The 27,253-nt window shown below is 36.1% G+C and overlaps 4 protein-coding genes across 16 annotated transcripts; 1 reads left to right on the top strand and 3 right to left on the bottom strand.

Annotated features, from left to right (window-relative positions):
* Positions 1-222: 222 nt before the first annotated feature.
* LOC124178816 (transmembrane protein 147) lies at positions 223-2,792 on the top strand. Its single transcript, XM_046562498.1, has 4 exons — positions 223-653; positions 874-1,012; positions 1,264-1,485; positions 1,666-2,792. Exons 1-4 carry the CDS (start codon positions 577-579, stop codon positions 1,915-1,917), a joined length of 690 nt encoding a protein of 229 aa, XP_046418454.1. The 5' UTR covers positions 223-576; the 3' UTR covers positions 1,918-2,792.
* LOC124178812 (DDB1- and CUL4-associated factor 8-like) lies at positions 1,802-9,714 on the bottom strand. 5 transcript variants are annotated; one of them, XM_046562490.1, is made up of 15 exons: positions 9,572-9,714; positions 8,715-8,933; positions 8,176-8,433; positions 7,822-8,082; positions 7,445-7,591; positions 7,099-7,322; positions 6,809-6,952; positions 6,493-6,725; positions 6,160-6,325; positions 5,887-6,055; positions 5,637-5,767; positions 5,211-5,330; positions 4,971-5,087; positions 4,520-4,676; positions 1,802-3,199 (listed from the first exon to the last, which is right to left on the bottom strand). In XM_046562490.1, exons 2-14 carry the CDS (start codon positions 8,836-8,838, stop codon positions 4,533-4,535), a joined length of 2,238 nt encoding a protein of 745 aa, XP_046418446.1. In that variant the 5' UTR covers positions 8,839-8,933; positions 9,572-9,714; the 3' UTR covers positions 1,802-3,199; positions 4,520-4,532. The 5 variants fall into 5 exon arrangements, with proteins under 5 accessions (XP_046418446.1, XP_046418448.1, XP_046418445.1 ...); XM_046562492.1 differs by lacking the exon at positions 9,572-9,714 and adding an exon at positions 9,363-9,565 and having other exon boundaries at positions 1,802-3,222; XM_046562489.1 differs by lacking the exon at positions 9,572-9,714 and adding an exon at positions 9,363-9,565.
* Positions 9,715-10,575: 861 nt separating this feature from the next.
* LOC124178811 (vacuolar protein sorting-associated protein 35) lies at positions 10,576-20,247 on the bottom strand. Of its 8 annotated transcripts, none has more exons than XM_046562487.1 (12): positions 20,127-20,247; positions 17,912-18,110; positions 17,614-17,737; positions 17,276-17,513; positions 16,897-17,091; positions 16,710-16,793; positions 16,234-16,470; positions 12,398-12,546; positions 11,778-12,264; positions 11,255-11,674; positions 11,041-11,184; positions 10,576-10,963 (listed from the first exon to the last, which is right to left on the bottom strand). In XM_046562487.1, the coding sequence occupies exons 1-12, from the start codon at positions 20,133-20,135 to the stop codon at positions 10,784-10,786; spliced, it is 2,466 nt and encodes an 821-aa protein (XP_046418443.1). In that variant the 5' UTR covers positions 20,136-20,247; the 3' UTR covers positions 10,576-10,783. The 8 variants fall into 8 exon arrangements, with proteins under 8 accessions (XP_046418443.1, XP_046418439.1, XP_046418440.1 ...); XM_046562483.1 differs by having other exon boundaries at positions 17,912-18,131; positions 20,127-20,150; XM_046562484.1 differs by lacking the exon at positions 20,127-20,247 and adding an exon at positions 19,635-20,055 and having other exon boundaries at positions 17,912-18,131.
* A 283-nt stretch (positions 20,248-20,530) lies between these two features.
* On the bottom strand, positions 20,531-27,003 carry LOC124178814 (extracellular signal-regulated kinase 2-like). Of its 2 annotated transcripts, XM_046562495.1 has the most exons (12): positions 26,874-27,003; positions 26,520-26,739; positions 26,293-26,423; positions 26,038-26,213; positions 25,809-25,948; positions 25,497-25,689; positions 25,282-25,422; positions 25,021-25,190; positions 24,819-24,941; positions 24,539-24,690; positions 24,186-24,212; positions 23,409-23,586 (listed from the first exon to the last, which is right to left on the bottom strand). In XM_046562495.1, exons 1-11 carry the CDS (start codon positions 26,961-26,963, stop codon positions 24,186-24,188), a joined length of 1,563 nt encoding a protein of 520 aa, XP_046418451.1. In that variant the 5' UTR covers positions 26,964-27,003; the 3' UTR covers positions 23,409-23,586. The 2 variants fall into 2 exon arrangements, with proteins under 2 accessions (XP_046418450.1, XP_046418451.1); XM_046562494.1 differs by lacking the exon at positions 24,186-24,212 and having other exon boundaries at positions 20,531-23,586.
* Between the last annotated feature and the right edge of the window lie 250 nt (positions 27,004-27,253).

Raw genomic sequence — 27,253 nt, 5'->3', positions numbered from 1 at the left:
CCTCTTCGAGCCGCATTTCTTAGGCAAATAAAATTGCAACTTCATTCCTACTTTTTGGCCTTTTAAATCGAATGAATGTTTTTTTTTTCTTCGACGAATCTTTGGTACCGCAGCATTCCCGCCGAAGAGCGTTACTTGCGCAATGAAACATGGACCTCTGATTCTGCGCGCTACCTCTGCGCAGCAGCAACGCCACATGAGCAGCGCTATTTGACTGTGAGATACACTATTTTCATGCCAGTGTATTGGCGAATCCGTTTAGAAACACCGTAATCTTGTTGAATAGGGGGGCAAATCCCGTGCCACTGTACATAATAGTTTATAATCTAGAATATGTATGCAAACAGCATCTGTTAGTCTAGAGGATCTTATATTCATACTATAGAGAGTATCTCTATTACTCTCTCACATATTTTGCGGGCAAAAGTTGTGCTTCTGTATTCTAACCTAACCTAACTTCAACCTAAATCTACCTTTCGTGAACTACCTGTATCTTGATCATAAGCTTCTGATTTATAACAAATTCCGAAAACTTTCTTAATTGTATTTGCGTACTGCAACCCCATATCTCTCGATATGACCTTGTATCACTTTGGCAATTGTTTGGCCCTAGTTTACGTCCCATATTATCTGACCTACAAGTACTCCGGCCTGTAAGTATTCACAGAATATTGTTCAATTTCAACCCTGAGACGAATAGCAGTAACAACGAAAAATTCTACAGACTTGAAACTAGGACGTGTGTAAAAACAGGTCTCCAAAATTAACATTGCAACAATTCTATATGCTAAGCTATCATTTCACTTGCAACTTTGATACGTAATAATCAAAAACTCATCCCGATTAGTATCAAGACTTGTCATTTCCCTGCAGGTCAGAATATGGAGCATTTTGGAAATGCATTCAAGCAGGTGGCATTTACATCTTCACACAGCTAGTCAAAATGTTAGCCCTAGCCACATTCTTTCCCACTGCAGATTCGGTTGGGCAAGAAGGTTTTGACATTGTCGGAGTAGGTATAGCAATACTACCAGATTGGAAAACCAAGACACCCAAAATTCATAAAGAAATTTCTATAAAGTTCAGTCACATGCCTATGATATCCTACAATCACTATCCACGTTGGTATTCAAATGAAATTCAGGAAATATTCCAAGTCATGATTACCAAACATATTAAAATGAAATTCTGAAACTTGTTTGCACAAGTTGGAACTTGACTTTCTGTTATGCAATGTACGATCCGATTTCCAATATTCCACAGGAGTTTTTGAAGTCTACAATAGACCTGGCGGATCTAGTCGGAATACTCCTAGTACTTAACGGAATACCCGGCAAAGGTCATGCTAAGGTTTTAACTGCTGGTATAGGATGGGCCGGTGCCGAGGTATTGCTGACTAGATTTTTACTGCTATGGGTTGGAGCTCGAGGAGCAGAGTTTGACTGGAAATACATTCAGAAGAGTCTCGAATCAAATATAAGCTTGGTAATAATATTGTTTCCGAAAGCATTCGGTATTTAGGACAAGTACCCAAGTCTAAAGATATTTACTCTCGATTGAACATTTAACCTAAACGCACCGTAGCGAGTATTTGAGATTTTTCTGTGTTTAAGAATTCCTTCTACTCTGGTTATCTATTCATACTCATTTATTTTTTTACAACAGGTTCAACACATTACAACCGCAACCTTAGTCTGGTTGTGGTCACGGCACGATTTGAGGCGAGGTCTTGTGCCAGTCGTAGTGAGCATGCTTTTATTGACAGTTTATAGATCGCTAATATTAGATTTTTTGAGCTCACTTCTGCTGGCTGGACCCTGGTCATCTCTTTTCATCAAAGCTGTTACAACTTTGTTCATGGGGGCGACTACTCTGCACATGTATGCAGGACTTGCTCAATCAATTGGAATATTCTAAAAATTCGTTGAACGGGTACAACACAAGACTAGCCGGTGTGTGAGCAAAAACACGATCAACGTGGAAAGAGTTCACAAAAAAATCTCGGATAGAATGTGACACTAAAATTTAAAGCATCATTATTCTGTAAGCTTACAGATTCCAATGTTTTGATATAAAATCGCACTAGTTGAATACAACAACTATATGAAAAAAAAACTTAGTACATTGATACATAGTATAATATTAACAAGTCCTAGTTTGTTACTTATGGTAGAATATTGTTTATTATACATGTATCACTATTAATAATAATGTATACCGATTTATTATATTATGTCATCCTTTTTCGGCTTGGCGATCCAAGTCTGTGACTGAGGAAAGTGAGATTTAATGAGTGTTCATATAAAAGTTTTCAAGTCAAGAATGGCGAGACTTAAATTCGTTGAAAGTTTCAGATACATATTCATCTTAAATTTTTTTTAGCTCATGGGTAAGTACGCTCCCATAAGATGGTAGAAAAAGTCGCGAATGTATAAACTTGGTTACTAATACAATTACAACGTATTCGGTTATTGAAAACAACCCTTTATTCAACTTTTCTGTATATCAAAACCCTAAAAACATATGTTTATCACAATTTTTAGGGAGAAAAAATACATATAGTGGTAAATCAACCTTGTATAACAATGAGAGTATGTACTAACCCCCCCCCCCCCCACAAAGTTCTTTTCCGAATGTAGAGAAACAAATAAATATACATTTGAAAACTACTATTACATAGATATGCGTTTAGTGTGTACTCAAAATCTACTCTACCGCATTACGTACCGCATTATGTACATTCCTATAACATGCACTTTCAAATGAAAACTCTTGACGAATGACAGTAAAAACCAGCTTTCGAAAAATGTATTTTCCTTAAATTCATACACGACAGTTTTCAATGCATTATGATTGTACCTATATGAGACTCCAGATTGTTTCAAATAATTTTGGCACGAACAGAAATATTTAGTAATTGTTGACTTTTATCATTGTTAACAAATGCCTGAATTTATGTAAGTGTTGAAGAAATAGATTCATGGTAAGACTAACTTTCTATTAAACTTATTATTTGAATACACTTATGAATAAAGAACAACTTAAAATACCAACCAACCGTAAACTGTGATCCAGTCCATATTTGTTACACATCATGGTACCCATTGTATACAACAACGGTTCAGTCTTTGGATGCACAAAAAATAAAATCCATTGATGATTTTTTACCAATGAAATGTAAATACACATCGCAATGCAGCTAGAATATAAGATTGAAGAAAACTATAAAAGTATTAAATTTCGTCCGTTCGGAGAATAGAGTACCCAGATAACCATATTACAGAAATAGCCATTTGTTAAAGCTGCTAATGAATTGAAAATATTTACATAAATTTTATTGTCGTAAGTGTCTTCATTCGAATATTTGTTTTCCATCAATCTATGACAGCCATTGATTGTAGGAAGAACTGGAAATTATGCCAACAATCAAACGATGAATTTTTAAATCAAGACAGCGTGCTAGCAGTGAATGGTGCATTGAATGATTTGAGCCGCAGCATGTCCATAATATTCCAATGATAATATGCTAGCATGTTTTTTATATTAATGATGGGGTAATATTTATAAATAATTATAATTGTAGTATTAACGGAATAAATTTATGATCTTTCCTTTCACTTTGCACCCATGTTGATATTTTTTATTCGTCCATCTTGCATTACTGTTGCCCGGATGATTTCAATACACCAAACTACCTGACGTACGAACCCAAATGTTTGAAAATTCACTAAATTGTGGCTCGGTAGGAGACTTGAATTCATAGAATCTAAAAGACCTATGTATCTGTTTTCCAATGATCCCACCTTGAACGTTGAACCTTACGATCAGATTCAAGTCTTGCTTCAAGAGCTAAGCTACACAACAGTTGAAAGGAAATGCTCTGTAAGTCTTACATTTCATCCTCTAAATAGCTTGACATAATTGTGAAAATCGCGAACAAGCGTCTAATAAATTCAATGTTTAATGTACGCATGATGTACTTCGAGTCAATTTCGGTTTCAAGGAGGAAATGCGTTGTTTCGCTTGCGTCATATTTTCAAATGTAGGTTGGAAATTTATAAAATCCTTTCATAAACTCATTGTAATCTAATTCATCTCAAATACCTGACTATAATATTTATCTACAAATATAGTTATAATAAATTGCATTTTCTGTAAATCCCTCCCAGTAGTAAGCGAAAATTAATTGCTACAAAAATTACAGCTAAATGGCGAGATTATTCGAGTTAACAATGTGACCGTTTGAAATGAATTTTAGTCGTTTGTCGCAAATCTCAAGATGGTAGCTTCATGCTGGCATAATTACACTTTTTTCCAGTGAACGAAATTACTGGCATATAGAAAATTCCGAGTCGTTTGGACGCGAGGTTTGCATACTGGAGATATCTATGAATATCTGGGTATCTGGGTTTGGGAATAATGAATCCACATCTACTGTACTAAATCATTTCTACACCGTAGGTACTTATTCCATCAGAAAATTGTATTACAGTTATAACATTATGCTGCACAAACTCACCATGGCATTGAATTTAAGACGGAGAACACTGCGGCCTCTCATCACTCTCGTCTTCTGATGCGCTATTACTGTGACTTGACGTATTGTCACTGGATGTAACAGCATCTTCACCGTCTTGCGCATCACCAGACCCTCGACCTGACCCCCGAGCACGGACCTATTCAATACAGAAAGAGGTCATACATACTTAATTCTGCGGGGCCCAAACTCTGGTACAGGCTACCACTGTTTTTCTATTACAAAAGTCCCTGAGTTTTTCCGTTTTCCCCGGTTTTCAGATTTCGCGGTCACACTGTCATATCCTCAATAATCAATACTGTTGTAATGTATGATTGACGTATTATTTTAGTGTATTCCACTACTCCTCACATTACGGGTAGTTTATTTTCAAGGAGCAGAAATAATTGTTGATTCCGAATCAGTTCAAGATTCAAAACAACTTCCTACTCACTCTTGGTTCTTCACTTTCTCTAACGTGTCTCCATAAAAACCAGAGCAACTGTCCATCAAATGCATCTGGATCCCTGGACATGTCTCGCTCTCTGCTCCTCATGTTATACTTGATGCACTGGAAATTTTTATTATAAATTCATTTTTATTATAAATACATGTCAACAAAAAGTTTGTTATACAAGAATAACTAATACAAAAGCTAATGCTTGTTTCTATGTAAAATCATTCAACACTTCACCGTTTCCAAATCCTTCATAACTGGTGGTTTCTCGCATGATGGGACCCACACTTTAACATCATAGTCTAATCCACTAGTAGCTAGAACTGGAATGTGCGGATGTGGTTCCAACCGATTCACCTGCAATGAATTCATGTTTTGGTAAGTTTGGGAGGAAAATCAAACTCATAAAAATCCAAGTCCGGTTGAACTTCCACAACTTCTTGCATTCTGACTTTTTATGTAACCCTTCTTCTCATTACACACATCACTTTACGCATGTGTAGTTCATTACTACCCGACTGTAGTTTAGTAGTAGAGATATATACCTAATACGGAATGCCGAAAATTTATGAAAAGTATGGAAACTACTGGGCGTATTATTTCCTACTACTTGTTTACACATCTTCATATACTGAAACGGTTGTTAGATTAGATACTACATACCACGCCATTCTCATCTCCAGTCATCCACTGCACAATCGCCTCAGTATTCTTCTCCCAAATAAAAATGTTACCACAATCAGAACCTGAGATAACAAATTCACTTTTCGGCCCAAAGAAATTCACTCCTTTTACTGAAAATTATAATTGCCATTTACAAATATGACATCTTGTAAGAAACATGTTGTTCTGAAATAGGAGTTTCAAAAAAGCAACATTTCTTCAGCTAGATATTCTTAGTTACAATACCCACCCGTTGCATTATTTCGATGGCCCTGATATCTGTGAGCAAAATCTCCAATTGAAAATGGGAAAAGAGTATCAAACAAGTATATATCTTCATCATTATAGGATGCTACGATTTCTGATCCGTTATAGTTATATTTCACTGAAGTGACATGGGCATGACTTTTGTTATTTTTCTGCAATAACATGATTATTTATAATTATTTTATTTAATTAATAATACCAGGTTATTAGCTTGTTGAATCTTGTACAGAACAAATGATACATCCAAAATACACACCAAATGTTTCGGGCAAAGCTTGTACAAGGGTGTAGAAACTTTCCGTTTATCATATAAACGCACATACTGATCTCGTCCACCTAGGCAAAATTCGTTACTATTGAATGGATTCGAATTGATGCTGTATAACGCGACTTGCGATTGGCCTTCCTTCACTGTCAAGAGTCTAGAACGATATTATTTGCTATTCCTTTTTGCTTTTCCTGTTGCTTTCGTGTATAAATTTTGTTAAGATTTCTTCTCAAAGATACAGAATGAACGCTGCGTTAGTTCAATACATTTGAATGTCGAATTAATTTTTAATAGGCATTAAGAAATGTATACTGGACTTACGTTGTAGGTTTGTTCTGACGTATATCAATTGCGAATACTTTGGCATCTTCACCAACAGAAAGTATTACGTGTGGTATTTCGGGATGAATCGAGAGCTTTGTAGCTGGGCCTTGGTGAGCTGCAAGTCGCCGCGAATAGTCTACCGATGATTTATGGAGATCCGTTAATCTGACATGTCCATCACGTGCACACGTTACCATCAAATGTTCAGATGGCAAAGGCAACCACGATGCCTGCAGATGTAACATTGTGTTGTACTATAATCATGTTAAATTTCAATGGAATACATTTGAGATGAGAGATTGGCAATAATTACCTGAAATACATTACTTGTATGACCAGTTTTAAACGATTCATGTTTCTTTCCTAATGGCCAATCCCATATAACTACCATCAAATCGTCAGAACCACTAGCCAAATAATTCCCTCTTTGGTTAAAACTTAACGTATTGACACAGCCCTGATGAGAATATTTTCAAAATTATACTGTGATCATAGTTTTTGTTTAAAAAATAAAATTATGCGGTTACGAGCTACATAAGAAAAAACTTATTGCTGATAATTTAGTATTCGTGCAGACGAAACAGTAAACATAATAAAGCAAACCTTGTGTTCCTTCAGTTTGTACATAAGTTCTAGTCGTTCTACAGTATGAAGCGAGCCATAGAATCTGCTCTGGAACAGTCTGTTGCAACCAAGTTGCCGGTTGATCAGTTCGGGAACAATAAACCACTGGGGTTTTGGTTTTTCTTTAGACAGAACTGGGTGGACTGGCTCATTAGAGCTCATCGACTCACTGGCTGACGTCCATTCATTGGAGTTGTCATCGCCTACATAAAAGATATAGGTTGCAGCAAGTTTGTTTTTCATAATTTAAAGCCTTAGAGTTGATGATTATTATCAAGGTAACAACAATGCCAGCTTATTATTTTTTAGTATTGGCACCACCAACCGGTATGGTCATCCTCCTGCCCTTCACTATTTTCTTCCGATTCATCATTGGTGTCTTCGGCAATATCCAGATGTGAACTCAAATTTGACTCTTCATTCACAGTTGACGGTAGATCATATTCACTTTGGGCAACATCCCCATCAATGGCTAGAAAGAATAAGTTAATCAGGAAATTTTCAGCACTGTTTTGTAAGGTCAAGGAATTATTTTCTATTACCAATTAGGTCAGAAAAAACTACAAATGCAATTCTTATAAAATTGTGCAATGTTTCTTAGTAATGTGACCATAGCTGAATGAGATTTTTTCACCAAGTTTATCTTCACATGCTGTGTTAAATGTGACTTAATCTTCAAAACGGGTTTTATGGGAGACTCACCTTCCGTCTCTTCACCAGTTGATTCACCAGTGAGTACATCATCCGAACTATCGTGAGCCTCATCCTGTACATTCTGTTTGACACGATAGTTTCGTTTCCTGACTTTTGACTTCAGCTTGTGAAATTGTGTCGGAACCTCATTCCTAGAATTAGCTTCTCGGGACCCATTTACATTTTCATCTGTTTTTTGACGTTTACTAGAGTCTGTATCCAAACTGTACTTCGATTCATTATTTGAAAGTCTATCACCATCCTCTTGGCCTGTACCAATTGAATTCATTTTGTAATCAAACCATTCAATTTTCGTCATATCAGTTTTTAATGTATATCGAAGACTGCAAGGCCGATATTTACCTTCTGAAATTCCTCTTTTTGACTGAGTAAACTCGCTAATAGAAGTTGTTGTTCCTTGATCCTTTGAATCCAGCCGACTTTTCATCAAATTCGACTCCTCAGATAGTTCTACCTGTTGCGGACTGTCATTTGTAACCATTTCTGAAGGCTGCGGCCACATTTCGCCCTCCTTACTATCATCTGTCTTCAGAGAATAATGTGACTTCTCTGTAATGTGAACCCTGTCGTCCTTATTTTCAGTAGATATTGCCTGTGCTGCTGTAACATTATCAATGTTTAGCTCACTAGTTTCTGTTCATCATTAGATTCAGAATCTAACTCTGTTAGAAACTGATTAATTTTTAAATATGAGTGGCCAAAAGAGTTTTTAGTTTCATTGATCAAAACTAATTTCATATGATAAAATCTATAACAACAATCATTCTTATAAGTATTCTTATAAGTATTTCGTACTATTGTGACAAAAGATTTTTATCCTTAGCCAGCATTTTGAAATCTGTAATTCAGAAATAGTCGAGAGTGCTATGAAGTTATGTTACCGTTATTTTCGTTTTTATTGGCAACAGTCTCTGCAATCACTGTATTGATTCCATTCAACTCAGTTTCATGACTTTTTGATTTTCCTGTTCCGCACATAAGTTCGTCATCGTCTTCACACTCCATTATTTCAACTGGCTGTTTAAAATATAAGTTTGGGGCTTCGATTTGGATATTAAATCACAGAAATAGTAGCAACATATGGATAATGTTGACTGAATCTAGAATGACACATCAAATTGTTCTTATATTTTTTAGTTATGATTTTGAACAATGTTCACTATATGGCATAAGAGACTTGCAGTCTTGTTTGCAAAAATAATAAACTGCGGAAAACCTGTGGTGGCACACTGAAGTACCTTTCACGGTACATTACACATACAACTCACATCATCTAACGTAATTTCGCTTTCAATAATTATATCAATAATTGATTTGCAGCAATATCTACGATATATTACCGTATTATGGTGTGATATGGATATTTCACTAAAATTTGGTGTTTGACGTGATAACGGACGAATGATCTTAATCGAAAAATACATCATTTACAATTGCGTATGGATCGCAAAATAGCAGGCTGCATTCAAGACAGTTCTAATTCTTACAAAGGATAATAAGATGTAAGCCACCTATTTAATTATACTTGCCTAGTTACAAGAAAAATTCAGAGCGTAATCACGAAGTATAAAAATTGCATCTTCTTACTGTGTAAGTCTATTTATTTATCTATTCACACACGCAAGTTGCCGCTAGCCAGAATTACTGAATACAAGATAGAAGATACACATAAATAAAACACCGTTTACACAGATCGTTTTGGTTTTCATTTACGTAAACGTCTTCGCTAACAGCTTACCTATAAATAATATTCGTTCAGACATTCGGAGCCACTGCATGGCACCGTTGTCGTACGGTTAAATCTAGATTTACGGATAGAATTAACCAATCGCAACAGCGATAAACAAGAATGCACGAATACAATTGTCGTTGTGATATGTAAAGACCACCAGTCTGGTTAAATTTTTCGCCACTGGTGGGTCCGAAAACGAAACAGCTATCTGCAGTTATTATTCTTGTGAAACTGCATATCGCGGTCGATAAAGGATGAAACTGATATGCCTATGGACGCGCCATATTCTGTGATAAACTGGTGTACGGAACCCACAAGCTTCGTATATCTTTCGTCAGCGGAGCCGTAGTACATTCCGTACAATTCCGCACAGAAAGCCACAGTGTGATGAAATGGAAAATGAAATAGTGAGCTACCTATGTTTAAGGGAAAAAAAATGCACGTCAGCTTGCAGGCATTATCTACCAAGGGCGGGCAACCTCCGGTCAATGCTTCAGCCAACGTCCAGGGAAAGGATCCGGTAGCTAACGGCCGATTAAATTTTTCATGCCAGATAAATGCGTGCGCATTGATCCACAGATGACATCATTTTGGAAGTTGGAAAATCGACAGTTACGCGCTTACCCGCCGAGTATATTACCCGACACTTTACCTGGAAGTCGGAATATCTCGACCTAAAAAGAACCAGCCTAATGGGAGTTGGCGTATAAAAGCAGAATTGAATGGTAAGCTATCGACAATTCAAGTAGCCAGAAAGTATGCATAGCACAATACCGACATGATTAAGTGATGTACCGATGTTATTGTCTTATTCGCTTCCACATCGGTCTTTAGACGGAGATAGAAAAGCCACCGCTATAGGCGTGTTACTTTATCCGCCTATGCAATACTCTCGAATTGCAAATATTACCAACTTCGCCTACTCCGGCCCCCGAATCTAATAGAACATTATCTAGGGCTAACTCGCGCTTTGTTAACGTATGGTTAATCAATGGATACATTTTCCATTGCCGGCATGATCACAATATAAGATGATATATTATTGCAGTATTTTATACATAATTCGGAATGCTATAGCTGAGATAGGTTTAATTAACGGTTAGTTTATCATTTGATTATTTCAATTCATTTTATACAGACTCATTTCAGGATCATTATCACAATGAAAAACTATTTACAATGATTTCATCATAAACGGGAAAAAATCTTAAATTTCGATTACAGTACGAGACCTTGATACGATGGACCTTCCGATTCGGGAGACTCCATCCGGTTCCGAAGGTGTTCTAGAGTATTTGCTAAATGTTTTTGAATCTGTTCCGTTTCTTCGCTAACCTCGAGGTTTGGCAATTCCTCCCTTATCTTGGCAATCACTTGGTTCAAAATTTGTACGCTCAACTGAAACAATGTTGGTTTTCAAAATGATTCATTCGGCAAGTACCTAACTATTGTAAGTAATATTCGCATTATCTTACCGCTGCATTTCCTTTTTCGTAAAAGTAAATATAATGATTAAGCAATTCAACAAAAAGTTGAACTTGGACAGACGTATCCATGCACTGGCTCGCTATTCTAATTCCCTTTTTCAAGCAATCCAGTACTTTGTTCCCGTCTTGCATCTGGAAGAATGCGAAAGACCTATGATATATTTGTATCTAATTAAAAAACAGCGTAAATGGGAGAAAATACCTCTTTACCACCAGTGGCAATTGACTTTCCAGACCAGAATATGTGGGAACAAGTAGAAACCCCTCTGCATTGATCTGGCTTCTTCAGTAACTTGCTAGCGTAAAGTGCACACTGGTTTCTAACTGGTTCAGCATTCTCTTCGGAAAAGCAACTCATTTGTTCAAAAGTTGCGATTATAAGTGTAATGGCAGCTAACTGGGCTTTCGAATCGCTAATCTCATCTTCGTAAATGGAGAAAGCTTGACTCATAAATTCATAGGCGACTGTTTCGAAGTTATCAAAGCGAATTTCACCAATAGCAATGGCTCCTTGGAGAAAAAGCCGAAGTGGAAGTTCGGCAAGCTCGGCTTTCATCAATGCGGTGATTGTCACGTGACAGAATTGAAAGATTTTCTGACACTTTTTCTGCCACATGTCATCCTGAAATGAGTAATAAAAAAACTAGAACTATTCTTTCAGTTAGTTGGACTAAAATATCAAGCCTTCAAGAATAATTAGATGGAACAAATGAATAACGGCTCACTTGATCTTTCAGGCTCTTGTAGGTAAAGGCCAGCTGATAAGCTTGAAACACGATGGGTGGGAGAGTGTACTTGATTCTCTTATTTCCACCAGTACTGAAATGTTTTCTTGCTGCACTCAAAATCATGTATTGCTGGTCAGCAGTTTCCGATTTAAAGTGATGAATCAGTCTACCAAGAAGGCCCTGTTCTTCGGCAAAATCTTCGGGATCTTCTTCAATAGTTGGTTGGTCTGGTTGGTCTTGAACCAGAGGAGAAACCATTGACAGGACAGCGTCGACTTGTTCTTGCGCAGGTATCAGGGTTTCATTATCCAAGATATTCGTGATTATGTAAACAGCCAATGATTTCCTTCCTTCATAATCGAAGTATTCCAAAAGTGGTGCGAAATGTTCGAGTTTCAAAACGGTCAGTATGTTCTTATAGTTATCGACAGGTATTTTCACCAGCCTGGATAATTCCCTTGAAACTGCACTGTTGTATTCTAATCTGTGGGAAACAAAACGTGAATCATTAAATCCGTCAACTTTGTAATCAGACATTCGAATCCATGTACGCGCACTGTTACAGTAAACTCGAAATAACGCTCGAAAAAACAAACGTGATAAGACTTCTTACTGACCTTTCAATATTGAGCTTCTGGAATATTTGCACCGTGGTTGACAAAACCTTGTCGATGTAATCAACTCTGTCTGGATAACACTTGTGCGCTAAATTGATGAGCGCTACTTGGAGCGACACAATGTCTTCGGGTGGCATGTCTTGCCTGGTCTGTGAGAATATGATAAATGAAGAGATGTGCATTGAAGTACACATGACCCGTGTCTGGTACAAGTATATATGTGTATGAAATTGACAATACTATCTGCTGTTTACTTAATTGTGAGATAATGGGACCTATTATTTTTCTTTCTCATATTAAGACGGAGAGACAAACGAAAAAAACATCCAATAATTTGTAGAATTTTTTTTTTGAAGGGTAAGAATTCTCGACCTCGTGTATAATCTATTATTGAATCTTGGTGAGCGGTCAATTATATATAAACGTATTTTTTGTTAACGTTTCGGCCCGGATATGGGCCCTCCTCAATACGATTTATTTATTTAACTGTCAAGAACAATATAAATTTTTTATAAGAAAAGTACAATCAGACATTAAATACTGTAGATGTAATACTCTTAAGGCTATTTTATATTATGGGTTAGAGAGTACAATTTTGATTAATTGAAAATAAAGATAGGTTTAGAGAGTAATTTACCTTTTTATAGTTAGGGAACTAAGATACAGTCGAATTCATAAAATACATTTTGTCGAGACAACGTTCTTCGAGTAACGGTAGTCATTGTCGGCTCCTCCGGTTGTTTAAAGTGTAGGAGTTACAAATTGGAGGTAATTAATTAAAAAGATTAAAAAACTATGTATCATCACTGTCTATAGGTCAATGTAATAAAAAGGTTTTAAAGAAGGTTTTTATAGCAGTTAAATTAGTTTACGCAATGTCCAAGAAAGTGGTACTGGGATCTTTATAACTCTGTTCTCCATGTCTAACAATAATTTTGTTGAACCGGTTGGTTCAACTGGTGAATAACGACTGATGGGAGAAACAAACATGACCCAGAGTGAACGTGAACCAGATATAAACATATATACAAAAAAACAGAAAAAAATTATGTAAATAAAACTGTGCCATGGGGACAATAATTTTATGTGTATAGTTAAGGTTAAACAATATGTGAAATGTGGGCAGAGATTAGCGGTTTGTAAATATTACTAAGATGTTCAACATCTTGTCTAAGGTTAACGGAATTAGTGTGTCCTACAATATTGCACATTTCTAGTAATAACCTTTTATAATAATTAGGTTCTTCACAAAGGATGTTTGTATTGTCGTAGCTAAAAGTATGTTGTTTATTGGTCACATGTTTTGTTAGAGCAGTGTGACATTCTTCATCCTCATGTACATTGCGTTGATGTTCTTTGATTCTGGTGTTTAGGTGGCGGCCAGTTTGTCCGATATAAACTTGATTGCAATCATTGCAAGGTATTTTGTACACAACATTGGTTCGTTTGCCCATGGGGATCCTATATTTTGTACACAACATTGGATCGTTTGCCCATAGGGATCCTATCTTTTCCCGAATCAAAGACTATTTGTAAGTCTTTTGAATTTTTTCCCACGAACTTGACATTGTGTTTGGTAAATAGACGGTTCAGTGACTCAAAGAAACCAGATACATATGGGATGGGAATAAATGTAGTGGCAGGTCTATTGTTGTCGCCTGCGGGAGCAGAGTCAATATTATTGTCAAGTAAGTTGTTGATATGGGAGCGTTTCTTACTTATATGTTTGTGTATGTTTGTGTAATAGGCCGTGAGGATAATCGTTCCATCTTAATATATTATATATGAGTGACAGATTTTTTTCATGGAATTCTGTACTTGAAAGTTTGATGGCTCGGTCAACAAGATTAAAGATGGTGCCTATTTTGTAGGACATCGGGTGGTGGGAATTAAAATTCAAATATCTTTAAGACCAGGTTTTTTTGTGGAACCAATCTGTTTTGATTTTAGTGTTGTTGTGTATCAGCAATAAATCTAGGAAATTGATGGCGTTATTATCTTCTATTTCAAATGTGAATTGTAGCCGTGGATGATATTGGTTGAAAATATTCAGTGTGTAATCTATTTTTTCTTGTTAGAATATCATCGACATATCGGAAGTAGAAAGGTAAATCAAAATCTAGATTGCTGATGCATGACCTTTCTAGGTCTTCCATTACAAGATCTGACAGAATTGGAGAGAGAGGGGATCCCATGGGCAACCCGAATTGTTGTGCATATGTGTCATTGTTAAATTTAAAGATTGCCGAATCGAAACAAATGTTTAACGCTTTAACTAGTTCACTAAGTGGAATCGGGATCTTTTTATCTAGAGAGGCCCAACGGTTTTTTACTGCGTGCATAGCAAGGTTTGTCGGAACATTGGTGAAAAGAGATATTACATCTAGCGATATTAGAATGTAGTTGTCTGGAATAATCAATTTTTTTATTGTTTCAACTAAAGTAAAGCTATCTTTGACTCTGGAGGTGTGGGGGGGGGGGGGGGGGTGATATTTGTGGTGAGCCATGAATTGATTAACTTGGATAAGGCGTAAGTCGGGCTATTGACAAAAGAGACTATAATTCGTAATGGGACTTCTTCTTTATGGATTTTAGGTAGCCCATATGCGCGTGCGGGGACACTATTGTAGGTAGAGATGCTTCTGTGTATGTTTTTGTTTATTAATTTGGAATTGAACCAATTGAAAGTGAGTTTGTTCACCCTAGTTTGTAGGGAGTTGCAAAGGTCGTATCTAGCAATTCTGTAGGTGTTAGTGTCCGAAAGCTGTTGTCGCATTTTGTTATTGTAAGAGTCTCTATGCATGGCTACTGACGTATTGCCTTTATCCGCTTTTAAAAACATGATGTTCAGGTTGTTTTTTTTAAATAACATGGTATCACGAATTTTTTTGTCTGTGACTAAATTATTGTTGTTATTTCTGGGGTACTTTGGAAAATTAAGAACTCTGTTAGTGAAATCTAATCTTACTTGGTTTCTTGAGTCGGTTGGAAAACTCGTTATTTTTGCTTCAAAGTTGGAGATGAGATTGAAACCCATAATATACAATAGCCTTAAGAGTATTACATCTACAGTATTTAATGTCTGATTGTACTTTTCTTATAAAAAATTTATTTTGTTCTTGACAGTTAAATAAATAAATAGTTCTGAGGAGCGCCCATATCCGGGCCGAAACGTTAACAAAAAATACGTTTATATATAATTGACCGCTCACCAAGATTCAATAATAGAATTTTTTTTTTTGCTTTCCACTGTTTACCCACTCAATCAAATTATAATTGAACCAATACACATTTAGACTATGTGCGCAAGCCTCGGTTAACTGGCAATGATCGCTAGTGAGAACCTCACACATGCGGTGGTCTCACTATGATTTCTTTGAGCTTTCAGTGCTGTATCTCCACAATTTCTGAAGGTATGAGTAAACAGAGTTCAATGCACAAATTTTTCATCGTTCTCAGACTTAAACTAGATGAGTAAGTATTGTTTAGGATATAAAATCATGGTACTTTTCAGTAACGAGTACATGTAGTATCTGGTCATCACAGAACGACTTGAGAATTTTATAGGTTCAAAAAATCGGGGAATCATTTCAATCTTACCAATTCCATAAATTGCATTTACCAATTAGAATTATATCACAAATTAAAATATAACAGTTCTCTTCTTCATCAAGTATATACGTTACAAAGTTCCACTCTCTTTCACATCTCAAATAAAACCTACATTTATTTCATATATGCCATTGATGATGTTTATGTTGGCAAATAGTAAAAAATTTCAAGAATTTTGGTTCAGTTTGACATTGTAAGAAGTTACGATTTATTTTGGTTATTACCTGAATGATCGTCGCCACTTGGTCACTAAATACATCGAACAATTTCACATCCGTTGGAATTCCTTGAAGTTGACTTGGGCTTCCTGGTCCACCGACTCCATCTGATCGCTGACTGAAAGCGGCCAGTCTGTCAATCAATGAAATAATGATGTTCTTTACATTTACACCATTTTGCAGCTCGGCACATGATTTCAGAAACGCATTCAGCGTTTGTAAGTGAAATTCATCAGGAAACACCTGGAATAAAAGGAGAATCAATTCCATTATTTTGTAGAAAAAGAGATTCTCGATGGGAAATACAAAAAAACTGGACTCATTTGCGCACACTTTTTTTTTTTTATTTCACAAACAATTCGATTCTGATCATTTCCAAGTAATTCAAAGATTGGACGAATTAATTTTTATGTTTACAAGGATCACAGCATATTCAAACGGCCACATTTGAGAATTCGGAATTAATTTTCTATCTCATTCACCTGAATTATGCATTCCATGAGGTATTCCTGCGCGATTGCATCCCTGCAGCTAACAACCTGTTCTAATATCCCTGGTAAAACCAGCTGTAAGAAAATTAATGATGAGTTTAAGAAAAGAGTGTAAGAAAAATTCTGTTATGAAATACAAAACAGATTGAGAATGGATAGATGCAATATATATGAAAACCTTCTTGTATTTGTCAAGGGTAACCGTCTCTAACTGGCTGAGTCTGACTAAATTTGTTCCGACCAGGATCCGTAGCTCTTCGCGTTCCCTTTCTCTTCTTTCCCTGTCTCTGCTGTGACCCTGATGCTGCATTCTGACCCACAGCTTATTCATTTCAGCAAAGTTCATCAACACAAAGTCAATACTGTCTCGTACCTGATACAACATGAATAATGATATGAACATGTGAGAAATTCATGGTACAAGGAGCGAAAAACGGGTTAGATATGACAAAGCAGCTGAAGCAGGTTTTGGCGATTATAGCTCAGTTTGAAAGCTTCAAAAGTATGAATAGAATGGTAGCTTTGAAGATAATGACTCTTAACAAACAACACACTACCTGCAACAGCAACATTCCCGGGAAACGCTCTCGCGTACTCACCGTGCCCTCTTGTTCAACTCCCTCAGCTACGTCAGGCAACACGTTTCGTGTGCATTGTAGTAAATAATTTCTTAAAAACAACCCTCTCAATGGATGCTGAACTCCACGGCACATTTCTACTAAATCACGCAGTAGATCTCTCTTCAAGCAGGGATTTGTCTTAATATAAACTAGACCGACCGTTATGAGTAGATACCTGTAAGAGCAAACTATCAGTTACCAAACTAAGCCAAATATTCTATTGCATGCTTAACTTTCAAATTTTCAATTTGACCTCAAAATTTCTCTCCACTCACAATCTAGGTACAATATTTCCAGCATATTGAACAAGCTCATAGAGATCTGCAACTTTTCTCCCTTTCTGAAACTCATCTAGTAAGTAAAGTTCCAGATGTCGAAGCTCGTCAGTTATCGCCATGTCTGTTGACATGCGGCATCAGGAAAAACACAAGGAACTTTGGACAGTTAATATTTGTTCCAAATGAACAAAGGTAGATGTAACGCATAGTTGAAATTTATTTAGAATATTTCAAGACATCTTTAGGAAATAGAAGTTAATGTGAAAATGTATGCGGCATGGTATAAAAAGGATACACAGTTCATAGTAACTCTTGGGACTCAGCAGCGAGGTGCGGAGCTCTCCCAGCATGGTCGAAGCATGTTTCAGTGCATCCATGAGCCTGGATTTATCTAGGCAGTGCTTCATCTGAAAGGCCTGAACCTTAACAACACCGACGGCATCCTCCAATAGTTTTTCTTGCTCCTCAACGCCAGTCATGGTTGGTGTCATTGGCTGCGAAAAAAACAGAGATACCTACCGATGCCAAGTAGCACCATGCAAGGTCAGCCAGTCAAATCAAACGTGCTGTTATTCTACATGGAATCTACTCTATTTATGTCTCTATTTAAGCATTACTCATGGACTCTACTGCAACCAAAACAAAAATTCTATATAACTGTTCACAGAATCATCTACCTGGATAATACACATGCTTATCAAGTTTACGATGAATACATCCCAGCACTCTAAAATGGATGAAAAGTTAGTGACAATTGGAGATTCATAGAAAGGTGGTTGATGACTGTTATTTTGTGTCTACAATATGATGACTTCATAATCAAAAATAGTAATATATCCAATTCCTTGTGGACATTGGATGAGATTTAAAAAAAAGTTATTAGAAATTCTTAGTTTTCCAGTACTCCAACTCCGACAGGGTTCTTCATAGTTTTTCTAAACTAATTCTAAGATCACATATTATCGGTTATATGAACAGAAAAAATTTGATGTTCCAAGACAAGATATTTTTAAATGATGAGGAAAACTTGCACCAAACTCTTACATGAGCATTTCACCACTCAACTACTTGGGCACTGTAGCATGAATGCATCGAAAGGAAATGCCAGATTGCAAGGGGTTCTTACCAATTTCTAAAAAAGTTATTAACAGCAAGTGACTATTAAATTTTGGATTGCACACTTAAAATCAAAATCGAATCATAAGAAAATAATACTTGTCTTTGTATACTTCCAAATTTGGTAAAACATACAGCTATCTCGAAAACAAACTGTATAGTTTTGCATACAACATTTCGGCTGTCATAACAATACGCCGTTGTTTACAAGCCACTGAGGTTTGAACATGAATTAGCACCCTTGAAAACAATCCCCTAGCTTAATAACTCTTGTAGTTATTATCCTACTACAATAATGTTCTGTGAAATAGTACGAAGAAACAGACTACTGGTTGCAGACTCGCAAGCTCAGTTTGCTCGAATGACAATTCGTGAAAGCAATTGATCATTGTTGCGTGACAGGGAAAAGGTAAAAAAAAAAGCATATTTACCGACTTAAACTTAGTGTAAGCTGAATGAGAGTGCAGAGAACCAAGTTTCTATGTCATAATAGGTGTCCATAGATTAGTAACGGATTGTAGGTTAGGGCGAGGTGAACATAAAATATAAAAATATTACGTTAGAATCAGATCTGAACTGCCATCCCCAGTCCATCATTTATTTATCAACAGCCAGATTTAGTTCTGAGCCAATCAATAAAAATTCGTAAAATGGAATTAAAAAATAATATGTTGTTCGTATAAGAAGATGGATGATTGGTACTGACGGATAATGAAGGTTATTGGAATTTAACCTATGACGATGATATAAGTCAATAGCGTAAAGCACCATTCGAAGAACATAAAAAATGAATCATCGATACATTATGGGTATCATATTACTTTGCCGCGTACTTCTACCAGAGTTGGGAAATACGAGCTGCATTCCAAGGAGCATTACACCAGTAAAACACTTGAGCTCACCATTTTCTATATCTTTTCTTTTTCGTTTGTGCCGTCGATATCTTTGTTCCTCAGTTAATTCAAGTATTGTTTTCTTCTATAAACATTGAGAAGCATCGATCGTGTTTTATTTTAAGACAACAAAATGGCACCCTCACATTATTTTACCCAGCCAAAAGTTTATCCCTATAGATTAGGTATATGGGAGTAAAACGGATTTACAATCTTCAAATGAATCAAATGTTGGATTCTGTTTTTTTTTTTTTTCAAACCCGATATTTACACGAGACTCCGTTATTTTAGACCTGTGGGTCAATACGAAACGACGGCCGACGAGTGACAGATCGACACGTGAAACGCCGCCAAACGTCTGTCACTTCCTATATCAGCTATAGGATATGTAGGTTGCCTGGCGGTTGGTTGGTATGTGTGATATGTGCGATATGTGCGATGTGATTATCAAATTAGGATGGTGAACTTGTTACGAGTACATACAATGCATCCATAGCTTACATTATGCATGTTTAGTACGCGTTCCACGATACTCGATGCTCGTTGCTAGTTGGCTCCACTTTTAAAATCATCTTCTACCATACATATTTGTATGTATGTTACGTACCTAGCTGATATGCAATATACTGACCAAGGCTAGGTGAGAGTCGCCTCATCGTTGGGGGTCGCGTTTACTGGAACTGTCGCATAGATTAGAGTATTATGAAAAGTCCCGTATTTTTGTAAATTTATGGTAAATGCGCGCAAAAAAAAAAAACATTTATTGCTGTAGTTTTAACGGTGATTGAAGGTGTATTTCATTTATTCAATACATTCGTAAATGTTCAAAAAATTGTACATTTGCTAAATTTGGGGTACCGCAAGGCATCATCCTTGGCTCCCTGATGTTCGATATCCTTCACCTGCAAGATCTGACACTTGTTAACTCCAATGGGAGAACCACCTCCTACGCGGCTACACGACCATTGTATACACTAGCTAATCATGGGAGGGCGTAAAGCAACACGTAGAAAATGGCAAACCCTTGTATAGTTATCAAGTAACTCCGTGACGGCGAACGCAGGGAAAACAAGCTTCACTCCCTTTGGCCCCTACAAGGACAGCCTTCCTGTGTTCCGCAGGCTAACTATGGTAGGTGGTATCGAGATAGGAAGAAAAGACTGCGTTGAATTCAAAAATATTTTAACATTTTATAGATAAAATGTTTTCACATAAGTATAAATGCATGTATGTACCTTTGCTGCATTCTGTTTTACAATCTAAAAATTAACATCAGTCCTACACCCAGAGTAGAAAATTTCTGCAATTTAAAATAAGAGATATTTGCCTATGTATATGATGTAAGTATCATATTTGTGAAATGTATAACACGTGTAAATAACGTAAGTGAACAACTACCCAAATAAATATAGAGATGTAATGTGATGCTTACTTTGATTCATTATATTAAAATCCTCCTGCATTATCATACAATACCTACATGAATTACACCTTATATCACACAGATGCAGAGGCATTATTCAAATATTATGGCATATACATAATATTAAATATGCATTTGTAATTTGTACAATAGTTTTATAATTCTGCTATACAAGGGATACAGAAACAACACTGTGCAGTCCAAAGTATATAGTCGTATTCCTCGTGAAATAAACTGACGTAAAGGTCTGATTTACAAAAAGTGCTACAATAATGTTGCAGGCTTGAACTATGATTCTGAGATCTCATATTAAAACTGTAGCGCTTTTTGCAAAAAACATTTACAATTCAATTTCCTCTCTCCAGTGTTGGATATGATTTAAGCCTTTTCTACAAAATGCTGCTTACAAAAACCAGATCGTTTCTGTCACGATTCGGTCGTGATTTACCATGGAATCTGAACTCAACATTTTTTTAACGAGCCATCGTTTTAAAGAGCAGGATTATACAAAAATTGAGGCTGAATTTATAACAAACTTTAGAAACAGTGGTCATACTAGACTCATCTGGAAAGTGGGACTCAATTCTAGCAAGACGGTGTAAGAATTTTGAAAATGATTACGAATTTTTATTTCCTGTTCTTGTTAGTCACACTTTGCGCGTATTCCATTAACCGTATTTTACATTTGTTAGTTTGTGCACAATGGCACGATCAGCTTGTGCGTTACTTGTATCTTCTTGCTGAAGAGGTGAATCATGACACACATATGAAATGTAAATGGCACATGAGAAGGATTGGTGAACTTGGAGTGAAAGAATTGAGGACTCTGAGCTTGATTTTAAATAATGCTCTGCATACAAGGTACCCTATTTTTAATAATGTATTAGCTAATTGTGTCAAGTATCAAATAATAAGAGGGTTGCGAGACAAATGACATAATGTAATCAGTTATATTGTTATGAAGAGTGATTCGTTATTTAAAAACGTCGGTACTGAGAAAAATCTGTACAAAATCAAATCTCTGACGTGAACCAGAACCGAAATTGTTTATGAAATTATGATATCGGTAGAAATTCTAATTAAAACTCCGCATAAGAAGTGGAGAAAAATTCTATTTGTGTAAACTTTTTGCATACCATGTTAACACTCTTAAGAGTTTAGTCCAGGTTACTCAAGTATTTCTGTGAGCCGAAATTTAATTGAAATGGGACTCGGAAAGATATAATTTGATTAGAAAATCTTTTCGGTATCACGAACTGTATATGAGCATCTATTCTTCTATCAAAATTTTAAGTTTCTATAAAAAATTTAGTAACAATGGCACCTCGAGCTATCTCGAGGCACAGTTAATTTCTGTAATTGAATGCTGCCAAGATTGATTCAAAAATGTACCAAATGTATGTATGCATAAGCGACAGCTTTGTTAGAATAACACGTAGTACAAATTATATAATACCTAAACTGTATTACATAATTTTAGAAAACTATACATGGTTCATTTTATAGGTAAACTAATTCTGTACATGGGTCTTGCCTTACAATAGGGTTACTGGTATAACAGTTATGTATTTCATTACGTACTTTTTTTTCCAGCCGAGAACTGAAGAGAAAATTCAACTCACGCGACTCGTTCGGGATTATTCCAGGAACAAAATGAGATACAATTCATTAGAATTATGTCACTCCAGTAGTTCGACAATACTTTGACTTTTCAAGATTTAGTTGTACTTGAGTTTTTTTCAATCGAAAACCGCTACTTTTCAAGTTTTTTGCGGTTATACTGATTACTGTTGTATTTTCAAAACCCATGTTCCACGTTTTTTACCAGTTTCAATGTTTGGTACATTTTTGAAGAGAAAAAAAAGGTATCACGAAAACGTGATATGAAAGATAATTTAGTATAAATGTTAAAAACCTTCTTTCCAAAATCCTCCTGATTGTGAATTACCACCGGATATTACCATTCCTCAAATCTTTATATGCAGAGGCTGTGATAGTCCCATGACTTTGATTGTAGGTATTTAGAGATCTGAAATTTCTAATTGTTGCTATTGGTTTCTGAGTAGCACTATGCCTCAAATTATTCTTGGCCGTTTGAGCACGCAACACTGCGCTTCTTACTCTATTATGATTATCTAACGACCCAGAGACTGAATTTGTATTATGGATGTAGTTGCTAATATTACTTATGCATTCTGCAGTTGGACGATTGGTATAAGTAGTGTTTTTAATTTGGCCAGTGGGAATTCGCTCCCTCTGCAAATGCACAGGCATGGTTTGATTAAAATAATTTTGAATTGTTTGATTCTGGGATGTAGAATGGTGCGAAGTTGCAAAGTGTTTTGTGAGATTATTTGGCATTTTTGTGAGGTATTTGGCATTCATTGGACTATCTTGATTCATGCGCTTCGGTAGATTCACTTTTGTTTGCAGATTATTATTGTTTGCTGGTGGTATTCTGTGTACTAGCTGTGGTTTTGTACTACGTCGTAGCTTTTGTTGATTCGATTGCAGACCAAGCCGACCGCTCGGGCCATACTGAAAAATACCACACAATCTCTTTCAGAAACAATAAGTGATTCAGCGTTATCAATAAATGTAATGCATTGCCAACATTTAAGAAGCATTCTTATTTTCGCTAAAAACTATAATATTTTTGATCAGATGTGCCTAATTTTACTCCAAATAAATGAATTATAATGTATTAAAATAAGAAAATTCAAAATGCATTGAATGAATTCATGGAGAGTTATTTACAGAGGTTCACAGTTGTGACTTGCAATGATTTTTTTTTCTATTAAATAAGATAGTAATTAAAACTATGAAAATATAAGAAAAATTTCATCAACTATTGGCATAGCTTCAGGATATGAAAATGCGATTGTTATTATGACATTTTTATTGTACCTAGTTATAACAATTATCACGCCATCTATCCGAACAATATAATTCTCGTATAAAAATATCGTAACCATGTTTGACTTTAGGTTTCATTACTTGATGACTTGCTTATCTAGTAATAAGCTATTTGTAATGCATAATGATATGATATTGTTGCAAAAATGTATTTGGTGCAAGCTTTATTGTACAGCGTGCATGCAGGCACGGTGATCTGTATAAAAAAAAAATTACAATACCTAAATGAATCCCATACGACAAGTCACCTGTAATAATAGTATTATAACTTCACTATTCAAACAAGAGTTGAAAAAATTAAAAGAAGCGTCTATCTCCGATGTACAATGTTTTTTAAAGCTTAAGTTGCCTTTTTCAGTATCGTAATTAATTGAGTAAGCAGATAGAATACTGAAGGGTTAAATTAATAATTAATTGTTTTCATCACAATAGGTACATCTTTATAAGACGACATTTTCGTACTATACCTTAGATTCAGTACTCTATCTGCAAGTGGTGAAATTAGGATATAATCTTCCTATAAGAATGAACATAAAAAACAGTAAGAAATGGAAAGATTAAGATGGTGACTTACGAGAGTTACTTGGTCTGATTGTATTGAACGTTGAGATTTAGACAAATTATGTTGTTGACTCAGGTATAAGCAGCTCTTTGCTTGGCCTGGAGGAAGGTTTTTGAATGGACCATTCATTAGATTGTACGCATATTGTGCCGTTGTATTTCTTCCTGAAATTATGTGCAATACAGCTTGTGCTACGTGGGATTTTTGTCATTTACATTTGTGTATAAACGATAGAACTTGAATTTTTCTATTGCAACTGAACGATCTCCTATCACTCTCAAGTATTACATACCATTTTGCTGCGAAGCTCTGTCACCCGCCATTACATCCACATTAACTAATTGTGGTTTTCCATTCCGACCATTTCCATTTATATACGTTGGACCATTTAGCTTTTTAGTTGCAGCAGGTTGGACTTGTGAATGGTAAAAGTATTTTTCAGTTACTCGCAGTAATTTAAATGATAAATCAAATGTCACCAGTTTCATTCATACCACGGTTTTCACTTTGTAGCTGTTTGTAGGCCTCGGCTCGAGTTTTGTCCTTGCGTAGATCCTCATACGATAAATGAAGACCTTTTTTCGCGGTTCCATCTCCTTGACCGACACCGCTGCTAGTCTCCTTCCGAATGTGTTCTGACAGCCTCCTGATCCTAGATTTCGACCTGAAAGAAAGTTGAATGGTACATATGTACATTTCAACTGATCAGGCATTGCCAGTTGCCATTAAGACAGAATAACAAACGTCAGACTTACATGTTGTTGTGTTTTTTGTGCTTTTCGTCCATCATAGCATAAAGTTTGTTTCTATAATCATCTACCGATAACTGTACATCATCTCTGAGCAAAGGTACAACGTTCGATCCCCTTTCTGGCTCATTGCCTTTAGTATGGAAACTGCAAATATTTGAAATAAGATCTTGAAAACTAATCTTGACACTTTGTTCTTAACAAATTACGCACAAACTTACTCAGCAACATACGGATGTTCTAATGCCTCAATTGCTGTTAATCTGCGATTGGGATTGAAGACAATCAATTTATTTATTAAATTTATTGCACTCTCAGGAACATTTGGCAGAAGGTCTCTAATGGAGCGACGTGGACCCGCGGGCGTCTTCTCTAATAAATTTGTACCATATCCTGCGCTAACGGAGTTTAAATCTGAATAAAAAACAAAATAAATATTCATCAGGAGTTACTTTTTTTTTCTCTAAATATAATTTCATCCACCGTTTAACCACGGAAACATTGAATAACGACGACATCCGAATGTCTATTACCTTCTTCTGTAGGATGTGGCAAAGTCCCCATTATCCTTTCTACCTGATTTATCGTAGAGGAACCAGGAAAAAGAGGTTTTTCTAGTAGCATTTCACCTAAAATGCATCCCAAAGACCACATGTCTATGCCTTTTGTGTACCTGAAGCGTACTAGCGATATAGAATCAGTTTAAATACATACACATCTGCCAAAGACAATCTCATAGCTATAACTGATTCAAATTCTTACCGCTTCGATGCAATAAGGATCTCTGGCGCTCTGTACCAGCGAGTGGCGACATAATCCGTGAGTGTCGGATCGCTTCCCGATTCCCTATCACCTTCGCATATCTGAGTAACAGATCGAGCCAGCCCAAAGTCAGCAATTTTGCAATGACATTGCGCATTAAGGAGAATGTTAGATGGCTGGAAAGTAAGAGTGATAGATTGTTGACAAGACAATTAAGGATTGCCTGGAGTACTATAAACTGCAGGCACAAATTACCTTCAGATCTCTGTGTATCACGTTTCCCGAGTGGATGTATTTAATTGCCTTGAAAAGTTGGTACATTATGAACACCTTGTGAATGTCTTGCAAAATATTGCCCCGTTTTATCACATTGTGTAAATCAGTTTCTGCGAATAATAAAGCGATACACGTGACACAACAATTTCTTTGATTAACTTGATAATTGAATCTAATACGAGTTGACGATGATAAACAAATCTCACCCATGTATTCGAAGACAAGGTAAATGTCCTTGTTGTTGTTTGCCTTGTGCAGTCCTATGAGTTGGATAATATTTTCATGGTTAGCAAATGACAACAAGAACATAATTTCACGAAAGGTACGTTGAGCATCTGTTTGATTCCGGAATGCATCAAAAATCTTTTTCACTGCTACAGTCTCTTTGGACCGTTTATCTACTGCTTTCCAGACGATTCCGTAAGCCTGAAATTTCAAGCGTTACATTACCATGGAACGAACCAGCCGAATCACAGAAAATTGAATTGCTATAATCGAATGGAATTTGTGGAAATGGGCAATTATAAAGATGATGAAACAATATAAAGTTTGGAACTCACCCCTTTGCCGAGCCTTCGAATAATGTCATACTGCTTAGTGACATGTGTGTCGATTTCAGATACCTTTTCCATACTGCTTTTACCAGACATGTTTGACAATAGTTGAGTCGTATGGTGGGCAGATTGAATAAGAAAGATCACCAAATATCTTGACAAAAAATTTTCAAATATAAACGATAAAAGCTAAAGTTTCAATTACATTTTTATACATGAGCAAGGGGATTTGAGTGGAAGGTATTTTTTATTCAACCGTTGACACATCAATGTGGACTGTATTTATGAGATACATAACGGTTGCTATGACGACGATGCTCAGTGCCACTCAGTAATACCAACTGAGACCGTAACAGAAGAATTTTATATTATCTAAAATGATGATT

Source organism: Neodiprion fabricii, chromosome 3 (assembly GCF_021155785.1).
Source record: "Neodiprion fabricii isolate iyNeoFabr1 chromosome 3, iyNeoFabr1.1, whole genome shotgun sequence".
NCBI lineage: Eukaryota > Metazoa > Arthropoda > Insecta > Hymenoptera > Diprionidae > Neodiprion > Neodiprion fabricii.
Note: the sequence above shows the minus strand (reverse complement) of the source record. Positions and strands in the feature narration are given on the sequence as shown.

Excerpts from the sequence above, each read along its gene's own strand:
- LOC124178816 (XM_046562498.1), top strand. The coding sequence starts at position 577 with ATGACCTTGTATCACTTTGGCAATTGTTTGGCCCTAGTTTACGTCCCA. Across the intron at positions 654-873 it reads ACCTACAAGTACTCCGGCCT|GTCAGAATATGGAGCATTTT; the intron begins GTAAGTATTCAC and ends ATTTCCCTGCAG. Across the intron at positions 1,486-1,665 it reads TCGAATCAAATATAAGCTTG|GTTCAACACATTACAACCGC; the intron begins GTAATAATATTG and ends TTTTTACAACAG.
- LOC124178811 (XM_046562480.1), bottom strand. The coding sequence starts at position 19,329 with ATGATGGACTGGGGATGGCAGTTCAGATCTGATTCTAAC. Across the intron at positions 17,514-17,613 it reads GGAAATATTGTACCTAGATT|GTATCTACTCATAACGGTCG; the intron begins GTGAGTGGAGAG and ends TTGCTCTTACAG. Across the intron at positions 10,964-11,040 it reads ACGAAAAAGGAAATGCAGCG|TTGAGCGTACAAATTTTGAA; the intron begins GTAAGATAATGC and ends ACATTGTTTCAG.
- LOC124178814 (XM_046562494.1), bottom strand. The coding sequence starts at position 26,963 with ATGTCTGGTAAAAGCAGTATGGAAAAGGTATCTGAAATCGACACACAT. Across the intron at positions 25,423-25,496 it reads GAACATCCGTATGTTGCTGA|TTTCCATACTAAAGGCAATG; the intron begins GTAAGTTTGTGC and ends AAATATTTGCAG. Across the intron at positions 24,942-25,020 it reads GCTACAAAGTGAAAACCGTG|TCCAACCTGCTGCAACTAAA; the intron begins GTATGAATGAAA and ends ACCATTCACAAG.
- LOC124178812 (XM_046562490.1), bottom strand. The coding sequence starts at position 8,838 with ATGGAGTGTGAAGACGATGACGAACTTATGTGCGGAACAGGAAAATCA. Across the intron at positions 6,953-7,098 it reads ACAAACTGAAGGAACACAAG|GGCTGTGTCAATACGTTAAG; the intron begins GTTTGCTTTATT and ends TATTCTCATCAG. Across the intron at positions 6,726-6,808 it reads ATACAAGTAATGTATTTCAG|GCATCGTGGTTGCCTTTGCC; the intron begins GTAATTATTGCC and ends TTACATCTGCAG.